Source organism: Cherax quadricarinatus, chromosome 6, assembly GCF_038502225.1.
Source record: "Cherax quadricarinatus isolate ZL_2023a chromosome 6, ASM3850222v1, whole genome shotgun sequence".
Taxonomy (NCBI): Eukaryota; Metazoa; Arthropoda; class Malacostraca; order Decapoda; family Parastacidae; genus Cherax; species Cherax quadricarinatus.
This window is the reverse complement of record NC_091297.1, coordinates 36,057,946-36,079,506: the sequence shown is the minus strand read 5'-3', so window position 1 is coordinate 36,079,506 and position 21,561 is coordinate 36,057,946. Positions and strand designations below refer to the sequence as shown.

The 21,561-nt window shown below is 40.0% G+C and overlaps 1 protein-coding gene across 2 annotated transcripts in view; it reads right to left on the bottom strand.

The window, feature by feature from the left end:
- Positions 1 to 21,561, bottom strand: part of Ranbp21 (exportin-5-like protein Ranbp21) — a 197,710-nt gene that overhangs the window by 91,489 nt on the left and 84,660 nt on the right. For both annotated transcript variants that reach the window (XM_070081343.1, XM_070081345.1), the window contains exon 9: positions 9,297 to 9,536. In XM_070081343.1, the coding sequence (XP_069937444.1) occupies positions 9,297 to 9,536 (240 nt within the window). The remainder of the gene's footprint in view (positions 1 to 9,296; positions 9,537 to 21,561) is intronic.

The window sequence follows — 21,561 nt, the reverse complement described above, 5'->3', positions numbered from 1 at the left end:
GACGGTCTACTGTATTATTATTATTCTTTCAACAAACCGGCCGTATCCAACCAAGGCAGGGTGGCCCAAAAAGAAAAACAAAAGTTTCTCTTTTCAAATTTAGTAATTTATACAGGAGAAGGGGTCACTAGCCCCTTAATTATTATTATTATTATAGCCAAAAATCTATAGGTTAATACTTGCTTTTCTGGTGTATATCATCAATAAATATGCTTCACAAATGAAAAAAATACAGAACTGCATCTCACAAATAAAACAATACTATATACAGTGGAACCTCAAAAATCGAACGTATCACATATCGAACGTTTCAAAAATAAGACCATTTTTTCGGACAAACTGTGTCCCTATTATTGAGCGCGCCCCTAATTTCGGACCGCTGGGTACGGGACCTGTCTGCCAGCCCGCTCTGTCCGCGTCCCCGCGCAGACGCCATGAGCAGTCTAGCTTTGTTTATGCTTGAGTGAACACTAACCTGCGCTCTCATTCACACATTTTACGATTATTTCGTTGTGTTTAGTGCTTGTGGGACTGTGAAATAAGCTGCCATGGGCCCAAAGAAACTTGCTAGTGGTACCCCTGTGGTAAAGAAAGTGAGAAACACCATAGATGTGAAGAAGGAAATAATACAGAAGTATGAGAGTGGTGTGAGACTTGTTGAGCTTGCCAGGATGTATGGGAAAAACAAGTTGACCATCGGTTCTATCCTGGCAAAGAAAGAACACATCAAGGAAGCTGATGTTGCGAAAGGTGTTAATATGCTAACCAAAAAAAGACCACAAATAGTTGAAGAGGTTGAGAAGTTGTTGCTGGTGTGGATCAAAGATAAAGAGATTGCAGGTGATAGTGTTTCCGAGACGATTATTTGCGAAAAGGCAAGGAAGTTGCATGCCGATCTGGTACAGAAAACTCCTGGAACCAGTGCTGATAGTGAATTTAAGGCCAGCAGAGGTTGGTTTGACAGATTTAAGAAGCCTAGTGGCATACACAATGTTGTAAGACATGGTGAGGCAGCCAGTTCAGACAAACGGGCGGCTGAGAAGTTTGTACAGGAGTTTAAGGGGTACATAGTGAAGAATTCAAACTTGAAGAAGTGTTTAATTGTGACAAAACAGGCTTGTTTTGGAAGAAAATGCCAAAAAGGACCTTCATCACACAGGAGGAAAAGGCACTGCCAGGACACAAGCCTATGCTGGTCACAGACCGGGCCGTTGGGGCGTTGACCCCCGGAACTCTCTCCAGGTATGAAAGACAGGCTTACTCTTTTATTCTGTGCTAATGCTAGTGGTGATTTTAAAGTGAAGCCTTTACTTGTGTATCATTCAGAAAATCCCAGAGTGTTTAAGAAAAACAATGTCTTTAAGAACAAGTTATGTGTCTTGTAGAAAGCTAATCATAAGGCATGGGTCACAAGACAAATTTTCAAAGAGTGGGTCTGTGAAGTGTTTGGCCCCCAGTGTGAAAAAATACCTCCAGGAAAAGAAATTGCCACTCAAGTGCCTCCTGTTAATGGACAATGCTCCTGCTCATCCTCCAAACTTATTAGACCTCTTGTCTAAGGACTTCAGTTTTATAAAAGTGAAGTTCTTGCCTCCTAACATCACTCCTCTCCTCCAGCCCATGGACCAGCAGGTCATTTCTAACTTCAAAAAAAACTCTACACAAAAGCAGTGTTTGAAAAGTGCTTTGAAGTGACCACAGACACTAAGTTGATCCTAAGAGAGTTCTGGAGGAATCACTTCAACATCTACAACTCCATAAGCCTTATAGGTAAGGCTTGGGAGGGAGTGACTTCCAGGACTTTGAAGTCTGCTTGGAGACAACTGTGGCCAGATTGTGTCCAAAAGAGGGATTTTGAAGGGTTTGAGGCTGACCCTGACCCAGCTGACCCTCTGCCTGTTGTGGACTCTAATGTGGCATTGGGGAACACCCTGGGGTTGGAGGTGAGTGGTGAGGATGTGGAAGAGTTGGTGGAGGACCACAGGGAAGAGCTAGCCACTGAAGAGCTGCAAGAGCTTCATCTGGAGCAGTATCAGACCACAGCTGAGGAACTTGCTTCAGAGGAGGAGGAAGAGGGAGTGGATGAGGTGCCTTCTTCAAAGATTAAGGAGATTTGTGCCAAGTGGAATGATGTCCAAATGTTTGTGCAGAAGTACCACCCTGAGCAAGCTGAAACAAGCCATCTTTGCAACAAGTTCAGTGACAGAACCATGTCCCATTTTAGGGAAATGTTAAAGAGGCGCCAGAAACAGAGGACTGTGGGCAGTTATTTTGTGAGACAGGGGTCCAGTGACTCTCAAGCTGGTCCTAGTGGCATTAAAAGACAGAGAAGGGAAGTAACCCCAGAGAGGGCTTTACCTGAAGTCCTCATAGAGGGGGATTCTCCTTCCAAACACTAACCCCAACTCGCTTTCTCCTCCTCCCTATCTTCCAAATTTTTTTTATTATTATTATTATCATCACACTGGCTGATTCCCACCAAGGCAGAGTGGCCCGAAAAAGAAAAACTTTCACTATCATTCACTCCATCACTGTCTTGCCAGAAGGGTGCTTTACACTACAGTTTTTAAACTGCAGCATTAACACCCCTCCTTCAGAGTGCAGGCACTGTACTTCCCATCTCCAGGACTCAAGTCCAGCCTGCCGGTTTCCCTGAACCCCTTCATAAATGTTACTTTGCTCACACTCCAACAGCACGTCAAGTATTAAAAACCATTTGTCTCCATTCACTCCTATCAAACACGCTCACGCATTTCTGCTGGAAGTCCAAGCCCCTCGCACACAAAACCTCCTTCATCCCCTCCCTCCAACCTTTCCTAGGCCGACCCCTACCCCGCCTTCCTTCCACTACAGACTGATACACTCTTGAAGTCACTCTGTTTCGCTCCATTCTCTCTACATGTCCGAACTACCTCAACAACCCTTCCTCAGGGCTCTGGACAACAGTTTTGGTAATCCCGCACCTCCTCCTAACTTCTAAACTATGAATTCTCTGCATTATATTCACACCACACATTGCCCTCAGACATGCCATCTCCACTGCCTCCAGCCTTCTCCTCGCTGCAACATTCATCACCCATGCTTCACACCCATATAAGAGCGTTGGTAAAACTATACTCTCATACATTCCCCTCTTTGCCTCCAAGGACAAAGTTCTTTGTCTCCACAGACTCCTAAGTGCACCACTCACCCTTTTCCCCTCATCAATTCTATGATTCACCTCATCTTTCATAGACCCATCCGCTGACACGTCCACTCCCAAATATCTGAATACATTCACCTCCTCCATACTCTCTCCCTCCAATCTGATATCCAATCTTTCATCACCTAATCTTTTTGTTATCCTCATAACCTTACTCTTTCCTGTATTCACTTTTAATTTTCTTCTTTTGCACACCCTACCAAATTCATCCACCAATCTCTGCAACTTCTCTTCAGAATCTCCCAAGAGCACAGTGTCATCAGCAAAGAGCAACTGTGGCAACTCCCACTTTATGTGTGATTCTTTATCTTTTAACTCCACATCTCTTGCCAAGACCCTCGCATTTACTTCTTTTACAACCCCATCTATAAATATATTAAACAACCATGGTGACATCACACATCCTTGTCTAAGGCCTACTTTCACTGGGAAATAATTTCCCTCTTTCCTACATACTCTAACTTGAGCCTCACTATCCTCGTAAAAACTCTTCACTGCTTTCAGTAACCTACCTCCTACACCATACACCTGCAACATCTGCCACATTGCCCCCCTATCCACCCTGTCATATGCCTTTTCCAAATCCATAAATGCCATAAAGACCTCTTTAGCCTTATCTAAATGCTGTTCACTTATATGTTTCACTGTAAACACCTGGTCCACACACCCCCTACCTTTCCTAAAGCCTCCTTGTTCATCTGCTATCCTATTCTCCATCTTACTCTTAATTCTTTCAATAATAACTCTACCATACACTTTACAAGGTATACTCAACAGACTTTTCCCCCTATAATTTTTGCACTCTCTTTTGTCCCCTTTCCCTTTATACAAAGGAACTATGCATGCTCTCTGCCAATCCCTAGGTACCTTACCCTCTTCCATACAATTATTAAATAATTGCACCAACCACTCCAAAACTATATCCCCACCTGCTTTTAACATTTCTATCTTTATCCCATCAATCCCGGCTGCCTTACCCCCTTTCATTTTACCTACTGCCTCACGAACTTCCTCCACACTCACAACTGGCTCTTCCTCACTCCTACAAGATGTTATTCCTCCTTGCCCTATACACGAAATCACAGCTTCCCTATCTTCATCAACATTTAACAATTCCTCAAAATATTCCCTCTATCTTCCCAATACCTCTAACTCTCCATTTAATAACTCTCCTCTCCTATTTTTAACTGACAAATCCATTTGTTCTCTAGGCTTCCTTAACTTGTTAATCTCACTCCAAAACTTTTTCTTATTTTCAACAAAATTTGTTGATAACATCTCACCCACTCTCTCATTTTCTCTCTTTTTACATTGCTTCACCACTCTCTTAACCTCTCTCTTTTTCTTCATATACTCTTCCCTCCTTGCATCACTTCTACTTTGTAAAAACTTCTCATATGCTAACTTTTTCTCCCTTACTACTCTCTTTACATCATCATTCCACTAATTGCTCCTCTTCCCTCCCGCACCCAGATGCCATCACCAATCTTCAATAAAGGTATGTAAAAATTTTATTTTATATGTATTACTATACATAATTAAAAACTATAGTATTTGTTGTATGAAAAACTGTAATTAATCTCTATAAAATGTATTTTTTGTGTGAATATTTTTGGGTTTCTGGAAGGGATTAATTGTATTTCCATTATTTCTTATGGGAAATATTGCTTCGAATTTGAGACTTTTCGAAATTAGAACTAGCTCCTGGAAGGGATTAAGTTCGATTTTTGAGGTTCCACTGCAGTGGCTTGTAGTTAAACAGTACTGTAGAGCATTTCAGTCAAAATTAAAAGGGCCTACATTTGATTTCTTGGTGAAGTGAGATGGATGGGCAAATTTTGTTATCCTTACACTTGCTGCCCATGGTCACCTAATAGTTAACAAGTATCCAAAAACTAGTCAGATGTTGTGGGTTGCATCCTAGGTAAACCATGACAAGGCACTCTGGTTGACCAGGGAAGCACCATACAAGCATGGCCCAGGGTCAAGCTTCAAGAATATGAAAGATCTTAAAACCCATCAAAGGAATGTCAAAATTAACAAAATTAAGACATTTTACTTGGATTCTTGAGTTATTAAATCTCTGAGTGTTATGACTTATTCTACGTAGTAACAACGAGGGAATAAAGACTCCGCTTCTTCCTTTTTGCTTTTTATTTAATACCAGTATTAAGCCTCTTTTGGTATCCAGTCAATGAATTAAAATGACAATTCCCTACTTTCAATGAAATGATACTGTACAATGAGGAACATAACTCTATGTTCAAATCCTTATAAAAACCATACATTAAACATAATACAATAGTTACAACAAATAGTCAAATTTAGAATGTCTAATTTGTTACTCCAGGCGTTCAATGTCTAGCAGAGTTTCAAGAAAGTAAAACCTCTAATAGTTATCCTTCTTATGCAAGGAGGATTTCAGACTTTGTGAATTAACAGCAAAGTTAAGACAATAGCAATGATTCAGAATTCTCGGCTAATTAAGAGCTCAGGGTTGAAGACCTGATCAGAGTCAGTGCTTTGACCTGACTGACTATTCCAATGCTAAGTGGTCTGACGTCAGGTCGTTCAGGAGACAGCGCGGGGCGCCAATTCCGGAACTACCAACCGGTCTCCAAAGTAGTGGTTTCCCACTTCATAACAGAACATTTAATATTACACAGTAATCAACCTACTATAATACAATATTCGTAACATGTGCATGATACAATAAGAAATACCTAACGTATAACATAAATCTTATTAAGTACAACCTCACTCTAGAGTAACTTTATCAATTATACAATACCCGATAATAATATATAGTCGAACCTTCTTTATCTAGCTACTAATAAAGTGGCTTACAATATAATATTACAGGACTTATTATAGTCAGGCCTTTTTATATTTCGTATACAATGGAGCGTAAGGGTGCAACATGTAACACTGAGTTAATAACTCAAGAATATTATAATGTGGTTGTCTTTGTCTAGAATTAAATAAATAGAGGTGCAAATATTTGTTTGAAGTCTGTTTTATGGACAACTGCACTTTTAGATAATCCACTGGGATATGGAATAACAATTAAATGAGTATAACCTTCTAAAATATTAAGGAAACTCCCAATCTTAATTAATGTATCTCTTTAGTATTGTACAGGAGAACTAGACATCATGGGTATAACTAAAAACAAACTGAAAAAACATTCTAATACCAAAAACAAACTAAGAAAACATTCTAAATCCAAAACCAAACTAAGAAAACATTCTAAATCTAAAAATAAACTAAGACAACATTCTAAATGAAGGAGCATTTGACATAACCTACTTAATTAAAGTGATGAAATTGTCAACACATGCTCAACTTTGCTTGTTTTAGTTAAAATACATTCTCTCAAAATTTACACTTACTGGAAGTTAGTATCACTACCCACTTTTATTTCTTTTCTTTTCTTTTTGTTGGGGGGGGGGGGGTAGGTAGAAAGAAGTGATATAAGGGCAAGAGGGGTTCAAGAAAAAAGTGAGTGCATAAACAATCATATATTGAGTTTTTCAAAGAATCTGAAAAAAGTATGAAATGATAAAACCGAAGTCTGTGAGAGCCTGAAATAATTGTGGTGACTGATAAAAGATATACATTGGTCCCTCAATAATCCTCCGGCTCGATAGTCGTCCTTTTCGGAAATCGTCGCGTTATTTCGTCCAAACATTAGCTCACAAATGGTCCATTGACTCGCTAATCGTCTTTCGTCCTGGACACGTACTCACGCTCTGAGCCGCCTTGGCCTCCCTTCCCAACCAGTGTGTCATTGTTTACCAGTGAGTGACGGTCCCCTCACTTGTTCATACGAAATATTTCATAATATTCCATTCATTTTAGTGCTTGCAAGTGCTGTATAAGCTACCATGGCTCCAAAGAAAGCTTCTAGTGCCAAGCCTTTGGTAAAGAAGGTGAGAAATATGATTGAATTTAAGAAAAACATCATTGAATAATATGAAAGTGGTATACGTGTGGGCGAACTGGCCAAGATGTATAACAAATCCTGTACAACCATATCTTCCATCGTGGCCAAGAAAAAGGAAATCAAGGAAGCTGTTGTTGCAAAGGGGGTAAATATGCTGACAAAAATGAGATTACCAGTACTCGAAGATGTAGAGAAGTTATTGTTGATGTGGATAAATGAGAAACAATTAGCAGGAGATAGTCTTATGACGTCGATTATTTGTGAAAAGGCTAGGCAGTTGCAAGACATTTTGATAAAGAAACTGCCTGCAATTAGTGGTGATGTGAGTGAATTTAAGGCCAGCAAAGGCTGGTCTGAGAGATTTAAAAAGCATACTGGCATACACAGTGTGATAAGGCATGATGAGGCTGCCATATAGGACCAAAAAGCGGCTGAAAAATATGTGCATGAATTCAAGAAGTAAATAGAGCCTGAAGGACTGAAACCTGAACAAGTGTTCAATTGTGATGAAACAGGCCTCTTTTGGAAGAAAATGCCAAAGAGGACCTGCATTACTCAGGAGGAAAAGGCACTGCCAGGACACAAGCCTATGAAAGACAGGCTGACGCTCATGTTCTGTGCTAATGCTAGTGGGGATTTCAAAGTGAAGCCGTTACTAGTGTACCATTCTGAAAATCCCAGAGAGTTAAAGAAAAACAATGTTATGAAGAGTAAATTGTGTGTATTTTGGAGATGTAATAGTAAGGCATGGGTCACGAGGGAAGTTTTCGTCGAGTGGTTCAATGAAGTGTTTGGCCCTAGTGTGAAGAATTACCTCCTGGAAAAGAAATTGGATCTCAAGTGCCTCCTAGTAATGGACAATGCACCTGCTCATCCTCCAAACTTGGATGACCTAATTCTGAAGGAGTTTGGGTTCATCACAGTAAAGTTCTTGCCCCCGAATACCACTTCTCTCCTTCAGCCCATGGACCAGCAGGTCATTTCAAACTTTAAAAAACTCTACACCAAAGCAATGTTTGAAAGGTGCTTTAATGTGACCTCAGACACCCACTTGACCCTAAGAGATTTTTGGAAAGAACACTTCAGTATTCTCCATTGCATAAGCCTTATAGGTAAGGCTTGGGAGGGAGTGACTACCAGGACTTTGAATTCTGCTTGGAGAAACTTATGGCCAGATTGTGTCCACAAGAGGGATTTTGAAGGGTTTGAGGCAGCCCCTGATGAGCCTATGTCACTTGTGAACTCTATTGTGGCATTGGGGAATTCCATGGGGTTGGATGTGAGTTTGGAGGATGTGGAAGAGTTGGTAGAGGACCACAACGAAGAGCTAACCACTGAGGAGCTGCAAGAACTTCAGCAGGAACAGCAAGAGATCGCAGCTCAGAATCTTGCTGCAGAGGAGGAGGAAGAGAGATGGAAGAAGGTGCCTTCTTCAGAAATTAAGGAGATTTTTGAAATGTGGGGTAGGATGGAAAGATTTATGGAGAAACATCACCCTCAGAAGGATGTTGAAAGCCATATCGGCAACTTGTACAGTGACAGAGTCTTGGCCCATTTTAGGGAAGTTTTAAAGAGATGCCAGAAACAGAGCTCTCTGGGCAGTTTTTTTGCTAGACAGGACTCCAGTGACTCTCAAGCTGGTCCTAGTGGCATTAAGAAACAGAGAAGAGAAGTAACCCCAGAAAAGCACTTGGTACCTGAGGTGTTGATGGAAAGGGATTCTCTTTCCAAACAGTAATTCAATCTCTCTCCTCCTCCAGTCTTCCATACACTAAGAAGAATCACCAATAAAGGTAAGTGTTATGCTGTTAATGTTTCATTCATCAAGTCCCATTGTACTGTTTATGTACTACATCTATATTTCATGTAAAAAAATTTTTTTGTTTTAATACTTCTGGGTGTCAGGAACGGATTAATTGTATTTACATTATTTCTTATGGGGGAAATTGATTTGAAAATCGTCTATTTCGATAATAGTCCCACTTCCAGGAACGGATTAAGAACGATAAATGAGGGACCACTGTACCTGTATAGCATTCAGTCACGAACACTGAAATTCACAAAACTGCTTTATCTTTTGAAACAATATTTTTAAATGTCTAAAAGAGAAGTCTCACTTTGTCAAGTACTTTCAACAAGTCAACATACCTTGCGAGATACAATGGTTATCCACGTGGGTATGACAGCCTGCAGTGTTTTGCTTTGTGATACAAGCTCATGGCGGAACAGTTGCCCCCAAAGACCATTAGTGAAGTTGTAGATACGTACACTTGGATGGCGAGTGAAGGCTAGCATGGCATTTAGGTATATTTTAAAGTTTGGAGGCTCACCCACATCAGCTTCTTTACCCCACAGTGTACACAACTGTGAGCCAAGAGCAGTCAGTACCTATAACAATCATTAATATATTTCTATAGTTGGAGATGAATATTTAGAATGTAATCAATTGTACAATACTCTTCCAGTAGAATAATGGTAAATATTATTAAAATTTTCCAAGAACGTGAATTATTATTAGATTTGCAAGTAATGGCAATACAGTGGACCCCCGGTTAACGATATTTTTTCATTCCAGAAGTATGTTCAGGTGCCAGTACTGACCGAATTTGTTTCCATAAGGAATATTGTGAAGTAGATTAGTCCATTTCAGACCCCCAAACATACATGTACAAACGCACTTACATAAATACACTTACATAATTGGTCGCATTGGGAGGTGATCGTTATGCGGGGGTCCACTGTATTAATTATGTTCTGAAGAATGTGAAAGGAAAAAAAGAAGAATCCCTCATCTTTTTTTTTCAATGAATTGGCCATACCCACCGAAGCAGGGTAACCTATAAAGAAAAATGAAATTTTTTTTTTTTAAATTTAACACTTTCGGGGTTTCGGCCGTACTAGTACGGCTTATGCGCCAGGGTTTTTGACGTACTAGTACACATAAATTCTAGTGCCCTCAAATCTAGCAAGAGAAAGTTGGTAGGCCTACATATGAAAGAATGGGTCTATGTGGTCAGTGTGCGCAGTATAAAAAAAATCCTGCACCACACAGTGCGTAATGAGAAAAAAACTTTGACCGTGTTTTTGGTTTAAAACAGCGACTTTGCACTGTATTTTCGTATGGTATTTATGGTTGCATTCTAGTTTTCCTGGTCTTATTTTATAGAATGGAAGACATATTACAGAAATAAGATGAAATTACAGAAATATTCGATTTTTGCCAAAGTTCAAAAGTAAACAAATCATGCCACGCGTCCAATACAATTCAACTGGTGAATCTAATATTCAAATCAAATCAATCAAATCAAAGTTTATTCTCTATAAGGATTGCAATGCGGGGTTTACAGTAAGATTTTGGTTATTGTGTGGTTTATATGTAATGAAATACTAATTACAGAGGAGGCCACTAGAACACCTAGCATGGCTAGGCATTTTGGGCAAATTTAGATTAATTCTTAACCCTAAATTATTACAAATTGTGGAGTAAGTTGACTAAATACTAAGTGACTAAATACTAGTTTGTGAGTTTAGCAATGTGAATGCTTTTGTTTTGGCACAATACATAGTTTCTATATTGGAGTATCACAGGAAAACTTATGACTAGTTAGGAATCTTTATTTTAAGATTAAGATACGTATTTCTGTGTTTATAGACAAATGGGTGAGAGAGTGTAAGTGTGAACCACCAGGTGGTTTTTATGTAGTTAGTTGACGGGGTGTATCAGGGAGATAAGATGTTTTCTAACGGTAGTTTTGAAGGTGATGAATGTGTCTGCAGTTCTCGAGTTTTCAGGTAGGGTGTTCCAGCATTTTAGTCACCTCTTATGACACGCATGGCTTACTGAGTAAGAATTCGTCATTTTTTTTTTCAACAAGTCAGCCGTCTCCCACCTAGGCAGGGTGACCCAAAAACAAAGAAAATCCCCAAAACGAAAATATTTTCATCATCATCAACACTTTCGCCTCACTCATACATAATCACTGTTTTTGCAGAGGTGCCCAGATACAACAGTTTAGAAGCATATACAGTACAGAGGACCCTCGCCTAACGAACGCATCGCATAACTTTAAATTCACCTAACGATACATTTTAACGCTAACATTTTTGCCTCAGCTAACGCTAAAAAACTCGCCTAACAATATTCGTTCTCGGGTACCAATTAATATCGTTAGGTGAGGGTCCACTGTATAAAGATACAACATAAAAAGTGACCAGAAATAATATAATAAACTCCCTATACAATATAAAATGAGGGCCCCAATTACATATATACCATCCTATTAAACATCCCTCCAAACTGCCAATATCCCAAACCCCTCCTTTAACATGCAGGCATTATACTTCCCATTTCCAGAACTCAAGTCCGGCCATATAAAAATAGCTGGTTTCCCTGAATCCATTCACTAAATATTACCCTGCTCACACTCCAACAACTCGTCAAGTCCCAAAAACCATTCGTCTCCATTCACTGCTAACACGCTCATGCATGCTTGCTGTAAGTCCAAGCCCCTCGCCCACAAAACCTCCTTCACCCCCTATCTCCAACCTTATCGAGGATGACCCCTACCCTGCCTTCCTTTCCCTACAGATTTATATGCTCTTCATGTCATTCTATTTTGATCCATTCTCTCTAAATGACCAAACCACCTCAACAATCCCTCTTCACCCCTTTGACTAATACTTTTATTAACTCCAACCCTAATTTCCACACTTCAAATTCTCTGCATAATATTAACACCACACACTTCCCATAGACAGGACATCTCCACTGCCTCCAACCACCTCCTCGCTGCAGCATTTACAACCCAAGCTTTACACCCATATAAGAGTGATGGTATCACTATACTTTCATATATTCCCTTCTTTGTCTAAACATATACCTCAATGCACCACTCACCTTTTTTTCCTCATCAATTCTACGGTTAACCTCATGCTTCATAAACCCATCTGCTGAAACATCAACTCCCAAATATCTGAAAACATTCACTTCTTCCATACTCCTCCTCTCCAATTTGATATCTAATTTTTCTTAATTTAAATCATTTGATACTCCCATCACCTTACTCTTATCTATGTTCACTTTCAACTTTCTACCTTTATACACCCTCCCAAACTCGTCCACTAACCTTTGAAACTTTTCTTTAGAATCACCTATAAGCACAGTATCATCAGCAAAAAGTAACTGTGTCAATTCCCATTTTGTATTTGATTCCCACATAATTTAATCCCATCCCTCTCCCAAACACCCTAGCATTTACCTCTTTAACAATCCCATCTATGAATATATTAAACCACCATGGTGACATTACACATCACTGTCTAAGACCTACTTTTATCGGAAAGTAATCTCCTTCTCTTTTACAGACCTTAACCTGAGCCTCACTATCCTCATAAAAACTCTTTACAGCATTTAGTAGCTCACTACCTATTCCATATACAGTGGACTCCCGGTATTCGATATTAATCAGTTCCTGAGAGCTCATCGAATACCGAAAATATCGAAAAGCGAATCAATTTTCCTCATAAGAAATAATGGAAATCAAATTAATCCGTGCAAGACACCCAAAAGTATGAAAAAAAAAATTTTGCTACGTGAAATGTTAAGTTTAATGCAATAGAATAATTACAATAACAATAAAATAATTGACACTTACCTTTAATGAAGAGCTGGTGATGATTGATGGGATGGGAGGAGGGGAGAGGCATTAGTGTTTAGAAGGGGAATCCCCTTCCATTAGGACTTGAGGTAGCAAGTCCTTTTCCGCGGTTACTTCCCTTCTTCTTTTAATACCACTAGGACCAGCTTGAGAGTCACTGGATTTCTATCGCACAACATATCTGTCCATAGTGGCCTGTACCTCCCATTCCTTTATGACATTCCTAAAGTGTTTCACAACATTGTCAGTGTAATAGTCACCAGCAGGGCTTGCAATAGCTGTGTTGGGGTGATTGTCATCAAAAAAGGTTTGCACTTTAAGCCACATTGCACATATTTCCTTAATATTTGAAGTAGGCAACTTCTTCAATTTCTATATCCCCTCCTCCGAAGCAGTTTCCGAAGGTGTGGCCTTTTGCTGTTGAAGATGATCTATCAACTCATCAGTGGTTAGTTCTTCATTGTCCTCCTCCACCAACTCTTCCACATCCTCCCCACTAACCTCCAACCCCAAGGACTTTCCCAATGCCACAATGGATTCCTCAACTGGCATAGGATTCTCAGGGTTAGCCTCAAATCCTTCAAAATCCCTTTTGTCTACACATTCTGGCCACAGTTTTTTCCAAGCAGAGTTCAAGGTCCTCTTAGTCACTCCCTCCCAAGCTGTACCTATAAGGTTTATACAATTGAGGATATTAAAGAGATCCTTCCAAAACTCTTTCAGAGTCAGTTGAGTTTCTGTGGTCACTATAAAGCACTTTTGAAACATAGCTTTTGTGTACAGTTTCTTGAAGTTGGAAATGACCTGCTGGTCCATGGGCTGCAAGAGAGGAGTGGTATTAGGAGGCAAAAACTTGACCTTAACCCCTTCAGGGTACAAGGCCAAAATCTGAAGTGGTGCTCCAGTGTCCAAGAAATTGTGAAAAAAAAAAAAAAAATTACTTTTTCTTACAGAATTAAAGAGCATATTTTTGTGAAGGTAATAAGACAAAAAAAAAAAATTCTGATCAGTACTTACCGAGATACAGTGCCAAGAAGTTTGTCCAAAATGATGTGGTGGTGGCAACATCGACGAATTCCACATACGCGCATTACTTTATTTAGCGGTTTTTGTAGTTTTTTCTTTTCTTTTCCAATACTGTATATAATGTATATATATAAACTCACTGTATTGAACACAATAACCGCACTAAAGTTATTATCATATTATTGTTTACCACTGTTGTTTATTACAATAAACATGCACAAATCTTGTATAATACTAATGTTCTATCATATATTTACATATTTACAATCACTGGACATGGTTTTAGAACTGCTGGAGCTTGTGGAACTCCTTGAAACAAGGCACCATACACAGAGGCACCTTACATTCCTCACACATAAACCGAATGTCTTTGCATCTTTGTTGCCGTCGTTTTGTTTGTGCACAGACGATGCATCTCTTCTGAGCAAATTTCTTCTGAGTTGAAGGAAGCTGTATTATGAAATGATCACCTTCCCTCCTCAAACACTTCAGTATATCCTGAGGAATTCGAGGACCTTGTTGTATAGCAGGTGTTCTTACCTGGTACTTCATTATGAGTTGTCTGACAACAGACAAACAAAATTCACCATACGGTGGTCTGTTGCCAGTCTTTATTTGGTACATATTATATGCATTGAGCATTGAAACGTCCATGAGATGGAAGAAAAGTTTCATGTACCACTTGTAACTCTTACGAACACAATCAACAAAACCAATCTGCATGTCACATTTGTCAACCAAGCGCATGTTTTGTGTATAATCAATCACTGTCACTGGTTTTCGAATACGTTCATTAGTCACTCGATCAACTTTGCCACTGTTTTGCATTTCATTACGGTGAATGGTTGCCAACAATGTGACATCTCGTTTGTCATACCACCGTAATGCCATGATGTCACTGGCAGTAAACACCTGCACGTCATCACCACGAGCACCTGCGTTGAGCCTGGGCATATGTTTATGATTAGAACGCACTGTGCCACACACATCTGTCTTGTTCACTCGCATGAAATCACTGAGTAATGGGCTTGTGTACCAGTTATCGGTATATAATGTATGCCCCTTACCAAGATAAGGTGCCATCATGTTTCTCACTATGTCACCTGAGATACCCAATAACACCTTGGTATCTTTCAATGTTTTACTTTCCGTGTATACAACAATATCCAACACCAGGCCACTGTCACAGTCACAGAGTACACACAGTTTTATACCAAAGCGTTTCCTCTTGCTCGGTATATACTGCTTGAATGACAGTCTACCTTTGAACAAAATCAAAGACTCGTCAATTACAAGATTCTTGAATGGATAAAAGTATATGCTGAACTTTTGTTTGAGATACATAAAAACATTTCTAATCTTGTATAACCTGTCACTTCTGTCAGGCCTGGTTTTGTCAGAGAAGTGCAACATATGTAACAGTAAGATAAACCTGTTCACTGGGATGATTTCACTGAAGACTGGGGTAGAAAATTAGCCAATCTGTGGACCAGTATGCTTTTATATTATGCTTATAGACATGAGGCATAAGCATTATTGTTGCAAAAAGCAAATACATTTCTGCAACAGTCGTCTCTTTCCACCTGTGTAGTCTTGACTGTGGTGATATGATCGTATTTGCCATGGTGTACTCAAAATACTTATTACTTTCCCTGACAACAGTTTCCATCAATGGCTGGTCAAAGAATAATTCAAAGAATTCCAGTTTATTGGCCATGATTCCAAGGGGACAAGTAGATAGAGAGTCATCAAAGTGGTGGGGCTTGGGAACAAAATTAGGATTTTGCTGCCAATTCCAGATACGGTTTGCTGGTGGATACTGGACATCATAGGCTGGTTGTGCGGGTGGTTGTGGTTGTGGTGGGTTGGTGGCTGACGCTCCGCTTTGTCCTTGAACTGAGGAGTCAGCAGCGTGGGTCCCAGCCTGGGCTAGTGAGTCACGCATGGCGGTGCCACTACCATCACCACTAACACCATCTACTGATGTCTGTGGTCTATCCATGCCAAGTGTAGCCACATCATCCTCACTATCACTATCTAAACCTGGTGTAGGGCCACGGGATGTACTCCGTCCCCTGGGCACAGCATAGGGTACACTACCCGAGCGCATGTGGCGGCGTACATACCGACGCTTCACTGGTGAATATGATTCCTCACTATCACTACTCGAATGATCGTCAAGCGCAATAAAATCACAATCCACGTCACTATCATCATCATTACTGAAGTCAGAGGCCTGGCCACGCGAAAATATTAGTTTTCTCTTGCGTTGAGGTACAACTGACCGTGGCTGACGAGTGCCCACACCAGAGGTAGAAGGTTGAGGATCGTCAGGGTTTTCTGCACTATTATCGATATCCTGGTCATTCCTTTCGGTCACTAACTGATCAAAGCCATAGAATTCGTCTTCATTTCCACTTCCATCAGTGTCAGAACTATCAGATAGGAAGAGGAAAGTCCCAATTTTCCGTGGAGTGAGAGCCGACTTGCGATGAGGCATGGTGAACAAGGGTAACCGAGCTGGCGTTCCCACAATGCTATGCGGGTGCCTAGATTTTTTGTTTATGGCGCACACCCACCACGCAGACCCGTTCTCTCACATGTAGGCCTATGAGCGCTATTGCGCTAAATTTGACGGCGATAGAATTTTGGCATAGATCTACGGTTTGGACACTCAACGTAAAGCCGTAGATCTACAGGACGGACCCTGAAAGGGTTAACCCTTTCAGGGTCCGTCCCGTAGATCTACGGCTTTACGGTGAGTGTCCAAACCGTAGATCTACGCCATGAGCTCAGCTCACTCTGATAAACTGTGAGTGGTACATTTGGGCCTAGATATGAGAGAATACATCTATGTGGTATGTGTGCACCACATAAAACAGATCCTGCAGCACACTGTGTATAATGAGAGAAAAAAACTGAAATCATGATTTTTCGATTAAAACAGCAACTTTGCAGTGTTTTTTCGTATGTTTTTTATAGTTGTATTTGCGATTTCTTGGTCTCATTTGATAGAATGGAAGACATATTACAGAAATAGAGATGATTTTGATTGGTTTTAGCACTGGAAATGGCTTGAAACTGAGCTCAAAGTAGCGGAAATGTTAAATTTTTGCCGATATTCAAGAGTAAACAAACGACCTCACACATCTAATACACATCAGCTGGTGGGTCTAATATACATTCACAAATATGGTGATGATATTTATACAATTATTACAGTATTGCATAACACTAAATCTTCTATTTTTTGGTGTGAATAAAAATTCATTATGTGAATAAAAAATCAAAATGGAATTTATTTGTAAAGCCTCAAAACATAACTAATGAACAGAGGAAATGTTAGTTTAGTGCCAGGAATGCCTACATTGTTTATTCTGGACCCTATTTTGAAATTGGAATATTTTGAACTTTGTGTTAAATTGGCCAAATTAACAATTTCCGATCACTTTATTTTGTAGTTGAAACAGTTGACTTGGCGATTTCTTGTGCTCAATCGATAGAATAGAAGTAATACTAGTGAAATAGCTAAGAATTTGGTTGATTGGAATAATGTAATTGGCCTAAAATGGGAGTCAAAGTCGGCAAAATCGCCGATTCGTAAATATCGCTGACACATCAAAATTCGCGAGAGCATAATTTCGTCAATTTTCCACCAAATTTCGTACTTTTTGTTTTATTACCTTCACAAAAAGATTCTCTACGATTTCATAAGAAAAAATACAATTTTTTTTTTTTTGAAAATTCTTGGACACAGGTGCGTGACTCCAGATTTGGGCCTTGGACCCTGAAAGGGTTAATGAAGCTCATGTCCCCAGAAAGTTGCTCTGCCAAGTCTGTAGGATGACCAGGGGCATTGTCTAATACCAGGAGGCACTTAAGGTCTAATTTCTTTTCAATTAGGTAATTTTTCACAGTGGGGGCAAATGCATGGTGTAACTAGTCATAGAAAAAGTCCCTAGTGACCCATACCTTACTGTTTGCCCTCCACATCCCACACAAATTAGCCTTGAGGACATTGTTTTTCCTGAACACTCTGGGAGTTTCAGAGTGATACACTAATAAATGCTTCACTTTGCAATCACCACTAGCATTGGCACACATTAACAGAGTAAGCCTGTCTTTCATAGGCTTATGTCCTGGGAGTGCCTTTTCCTCCTGAGTAATGTAGGTCCTGCTTGGTATTTTCTTCCAAAACAGGCCTATTTCATCGCAATTAAACACTCGTTCAGGTTTCAAGTCTTCACTGTCTATGTAATCCTTGAATTCCTTCACATATTTTTCAGCTGCTTTTTGGTCTGAACTGGCAGCCTCACCATGCCTTACCACACTGTGTATGCCACTACGATTCTTAAATCTTTCAAACCAACATTTGCTGGCCTTAAATTCACTCACATCAGCACTAGTTGCAGGCAATTTCTTTACCAAATCGTCATGCAACTGCCTGGCCTTTTCACAAATGATCGCTTGAGAGATGCTATCTCCTGCTATCTGTTTTTCATTTATCCACACCAATTTTCTAACACTTGCGGTCGCTGTTTCGTAATCACAGTTGCACCTTTTGCAAGAACAGCTTCCTTGATTGCCGTTTTCCTGGTCACTATAGTAGAGATGGTTGATTGGTGTTTATTATACAACATGACCAGCTCCGATACATGCACTCCACTTTCGTACTTTGCAATTAGCTCTTTCTTTATTTCAATAGTCATTAGCGCCTTTTTTCTTGAAGGGTTGGCACTAGAAGCTTTCTTGGGGCCCATGGTGACTTATTTTGCAGAAAGAAGCACCAAAAACAGTGATAATATGGATAATATGGAATGTACCGAATGCATCCTTAGATGCGCGCACACTGGCTGGCTTGCAAACACTGGCACACATGGGTCAGTTCAGGCCACACGTGGACATGTCTCGTACAAATCGAGTCGAATACCGGGTTTTTGATTGGATACCGAGGCAAAATTTTTGCGATATAATGCATCGAATACCGGATTTATCAAATACCGATGCCATCGAATACCGGGGGTCCACTGTACTTGCAACATCTGCCACATTGCTCCCCTATCCACTCTACCATAAGCCTTTTCTAAATTCATTAATGCAATGAAAACTTTCCTACCTATATCTAAATACTATTCACATATATCCTTCAATGTAAACACTTGATCTACACATCCCCTACACACTCTAAAGCCTCCTTGCTCATACACAATCCTACTCTCTGTCTTACCTCTAATTCTTTCAATAACAGCACTACCATACACTTTTCCTGGCACACTCAGTATACCTTTCTTCTTCTTTCAACGTACCAGCCGTATCCCACCGAGGTGGGGTGGCCCAAAAGGAAAAATGAAAGTTTCTCCTTTCAAATTTAATAATATATACAGGAGAAGGGGTTACTAGCCCCTTGCTCCCGGCATTTCAGTCGCCTCTTACGACACGCAAGGCTTACGGAGGAAGAATTCTGTTCCACTTCCCCATGGAGATAAGAGGAAATAAACAAGAACAAGAACTAGAAAGAAAATAGCAGAAAACCCAGAGGGGTGTGTATATATATGCTTGTACATGTATGTGTAGTGTGACCTAAGTGTAAGTAGAAGTAGCAAGACATACCTGAAATCTTGCATGTTTATGAGACAGACAAAAGACACCAGCAATCCTACCATCATGTAAAACAATTACAGGCTTTCGTTTTACACTCACTTGGTAGGACGGTAGTACCTCCCTGTGTGGTTGCTGTCTACCAACCTACTACCTAGGCTCAGTATACCAATTCCCCTATAATTTTTACAGTGTCTTTTGTCCCCCTTCCCTTTATATAAAAGAACTTTACATGCTCTCTGCCAATCCATAGGTACTTTCACCTCTTCCATGCATTTATTAACCCTTTGACTGTTTTGGTCATATATATATGTATACGTCTTACATGCCAGTGTTTTGGACGTACAGTGGAACCTCGAGTTTCGGCAGCCTCGACTTTCGTGAAATTCGACCTTTGGCAAGTTTTTTTTGGAAAAATTTGGCCTCGAGTTTCGTGAAAAAACTCGTGTTTCGGCGACCATCCGGTACCCGTCTGCCCATCACCTCGAACACAAAGCCAGTCTCCCAAGTCATTCTTGCTCAGTGTGCCATTGTTTACCAACATGTGACCATCACCCCGCGGGTTCATACAATACATTTCATAATAATCCATTGTTTTTTGTGCTTGCAACTGCTAAATAAGTCATCATGGACCCAAGGAAAGCTAGTGCAAGCCCTCTGGTAAATAAAGTGAGTGACGGGGATGTGGAAGAGTTGGTGGAGGACCACAGGGAAGAGCTAACCACTGACGAACTGCAAGAGCTTCAACTGGAACAGCATCAGACCACAGCCGAGGAACTTGCTTCAGAGGAGGAGGAAGAGGGAGTGGATGAGGTGCCTTCTTCAGTGATTAAGGACATGTGTGGAATGTGGAATGAGTTGCAAAGTTTTGTTGAAAAGTATCACCCTGACCAAGCTGAAACAAGCCCTATCCGCAACATGTACAATGACAGTGTTGTGTCCCACTTCAGGGAAATCTTAAAGAAACGCCAGAAAAAGACCTCTCTGGATAGATATTTTGTGCACCTGGGGTCCAGTGACTCTCAAGTTGTTCCCAGTGGCATTAAAAGAAGAAGGGAAGTAACCCCAGATAAGGACTTGCTACCTAAAGTCCTAATGGAAGGAGATTCTCCTTCCAAACAATAGTGTACACCTTCCTCCTATCACCTCCTCCCATCTTCCATCCACCCAGAAGTCTTCAGTAAAGGTAAGTGTAATGTTATTATTATTTATTTTAAATGAATGTACTTGATTTCTGATTGTTTTCATTATGTAAATCTTTATTTAATTTGAAAAAAAATATTTTATTTTAATATTTTTGGGTGTCTGGAACGGATTAATTTTATTTCCATTATTTCTTATGGGGAAAATGGTTTCGAGTTTCGTGAATTTCGACCTTTGGCGGGCTCTCTGGAATGGATTAATCACACAAAACTCAGGGGTCCACTGTATATATACCCAATAATTCTAGCGACTTCAAATCAAGCAGGAGAAAGTTGGTAGGCCCACATGTGAGACAGTGGGTCTGTGTGGTCAGTGTGCACCACATAAAAAAAATCCTGCAGCATGCAGTGCATAATGAGAAAAAAAACTGACCGATTTTTTGGATTAAAACGCCGACTTTGAGGTGTATTTTCGTATAGTATTTATCATTGTATTCTTGTTTTCATGGTCTCACGTGATAAAATGGAAAACATATAGCAGAAACAGATTTTTTATTCATTTCACGATGAAAACGACCTTGAAATTGAGCTCAAAGTAGCAGAAATGTTCGATTTTTACCAATGTTCAAGAGAAAGCAAATTACACTACACGTCCAATACACGTCAACTGGGGAGTCTAATATTCTTTTGCTAGTGCACTGATATTATTTATACCATTTTTACAATAATGCAGTAGTCTGCATAACAGTAAATTTTGTATTACCCAACAAAAGGCTGCAGTTAGAATGATAACAAATTCTCACTACAGGCAGCACACTCCACCAATATTCAATACACTAAACCTACTCACCATACAAAACATCCATACTTATTACTGCACCTATTACATACATAGAACACTTAACTCTGATATTAACCCTCCCCTCAAACATCTCCTTGCCAACCTCAACAGAACACATGACCATAACACAAGGCACAGATCACTCTTTG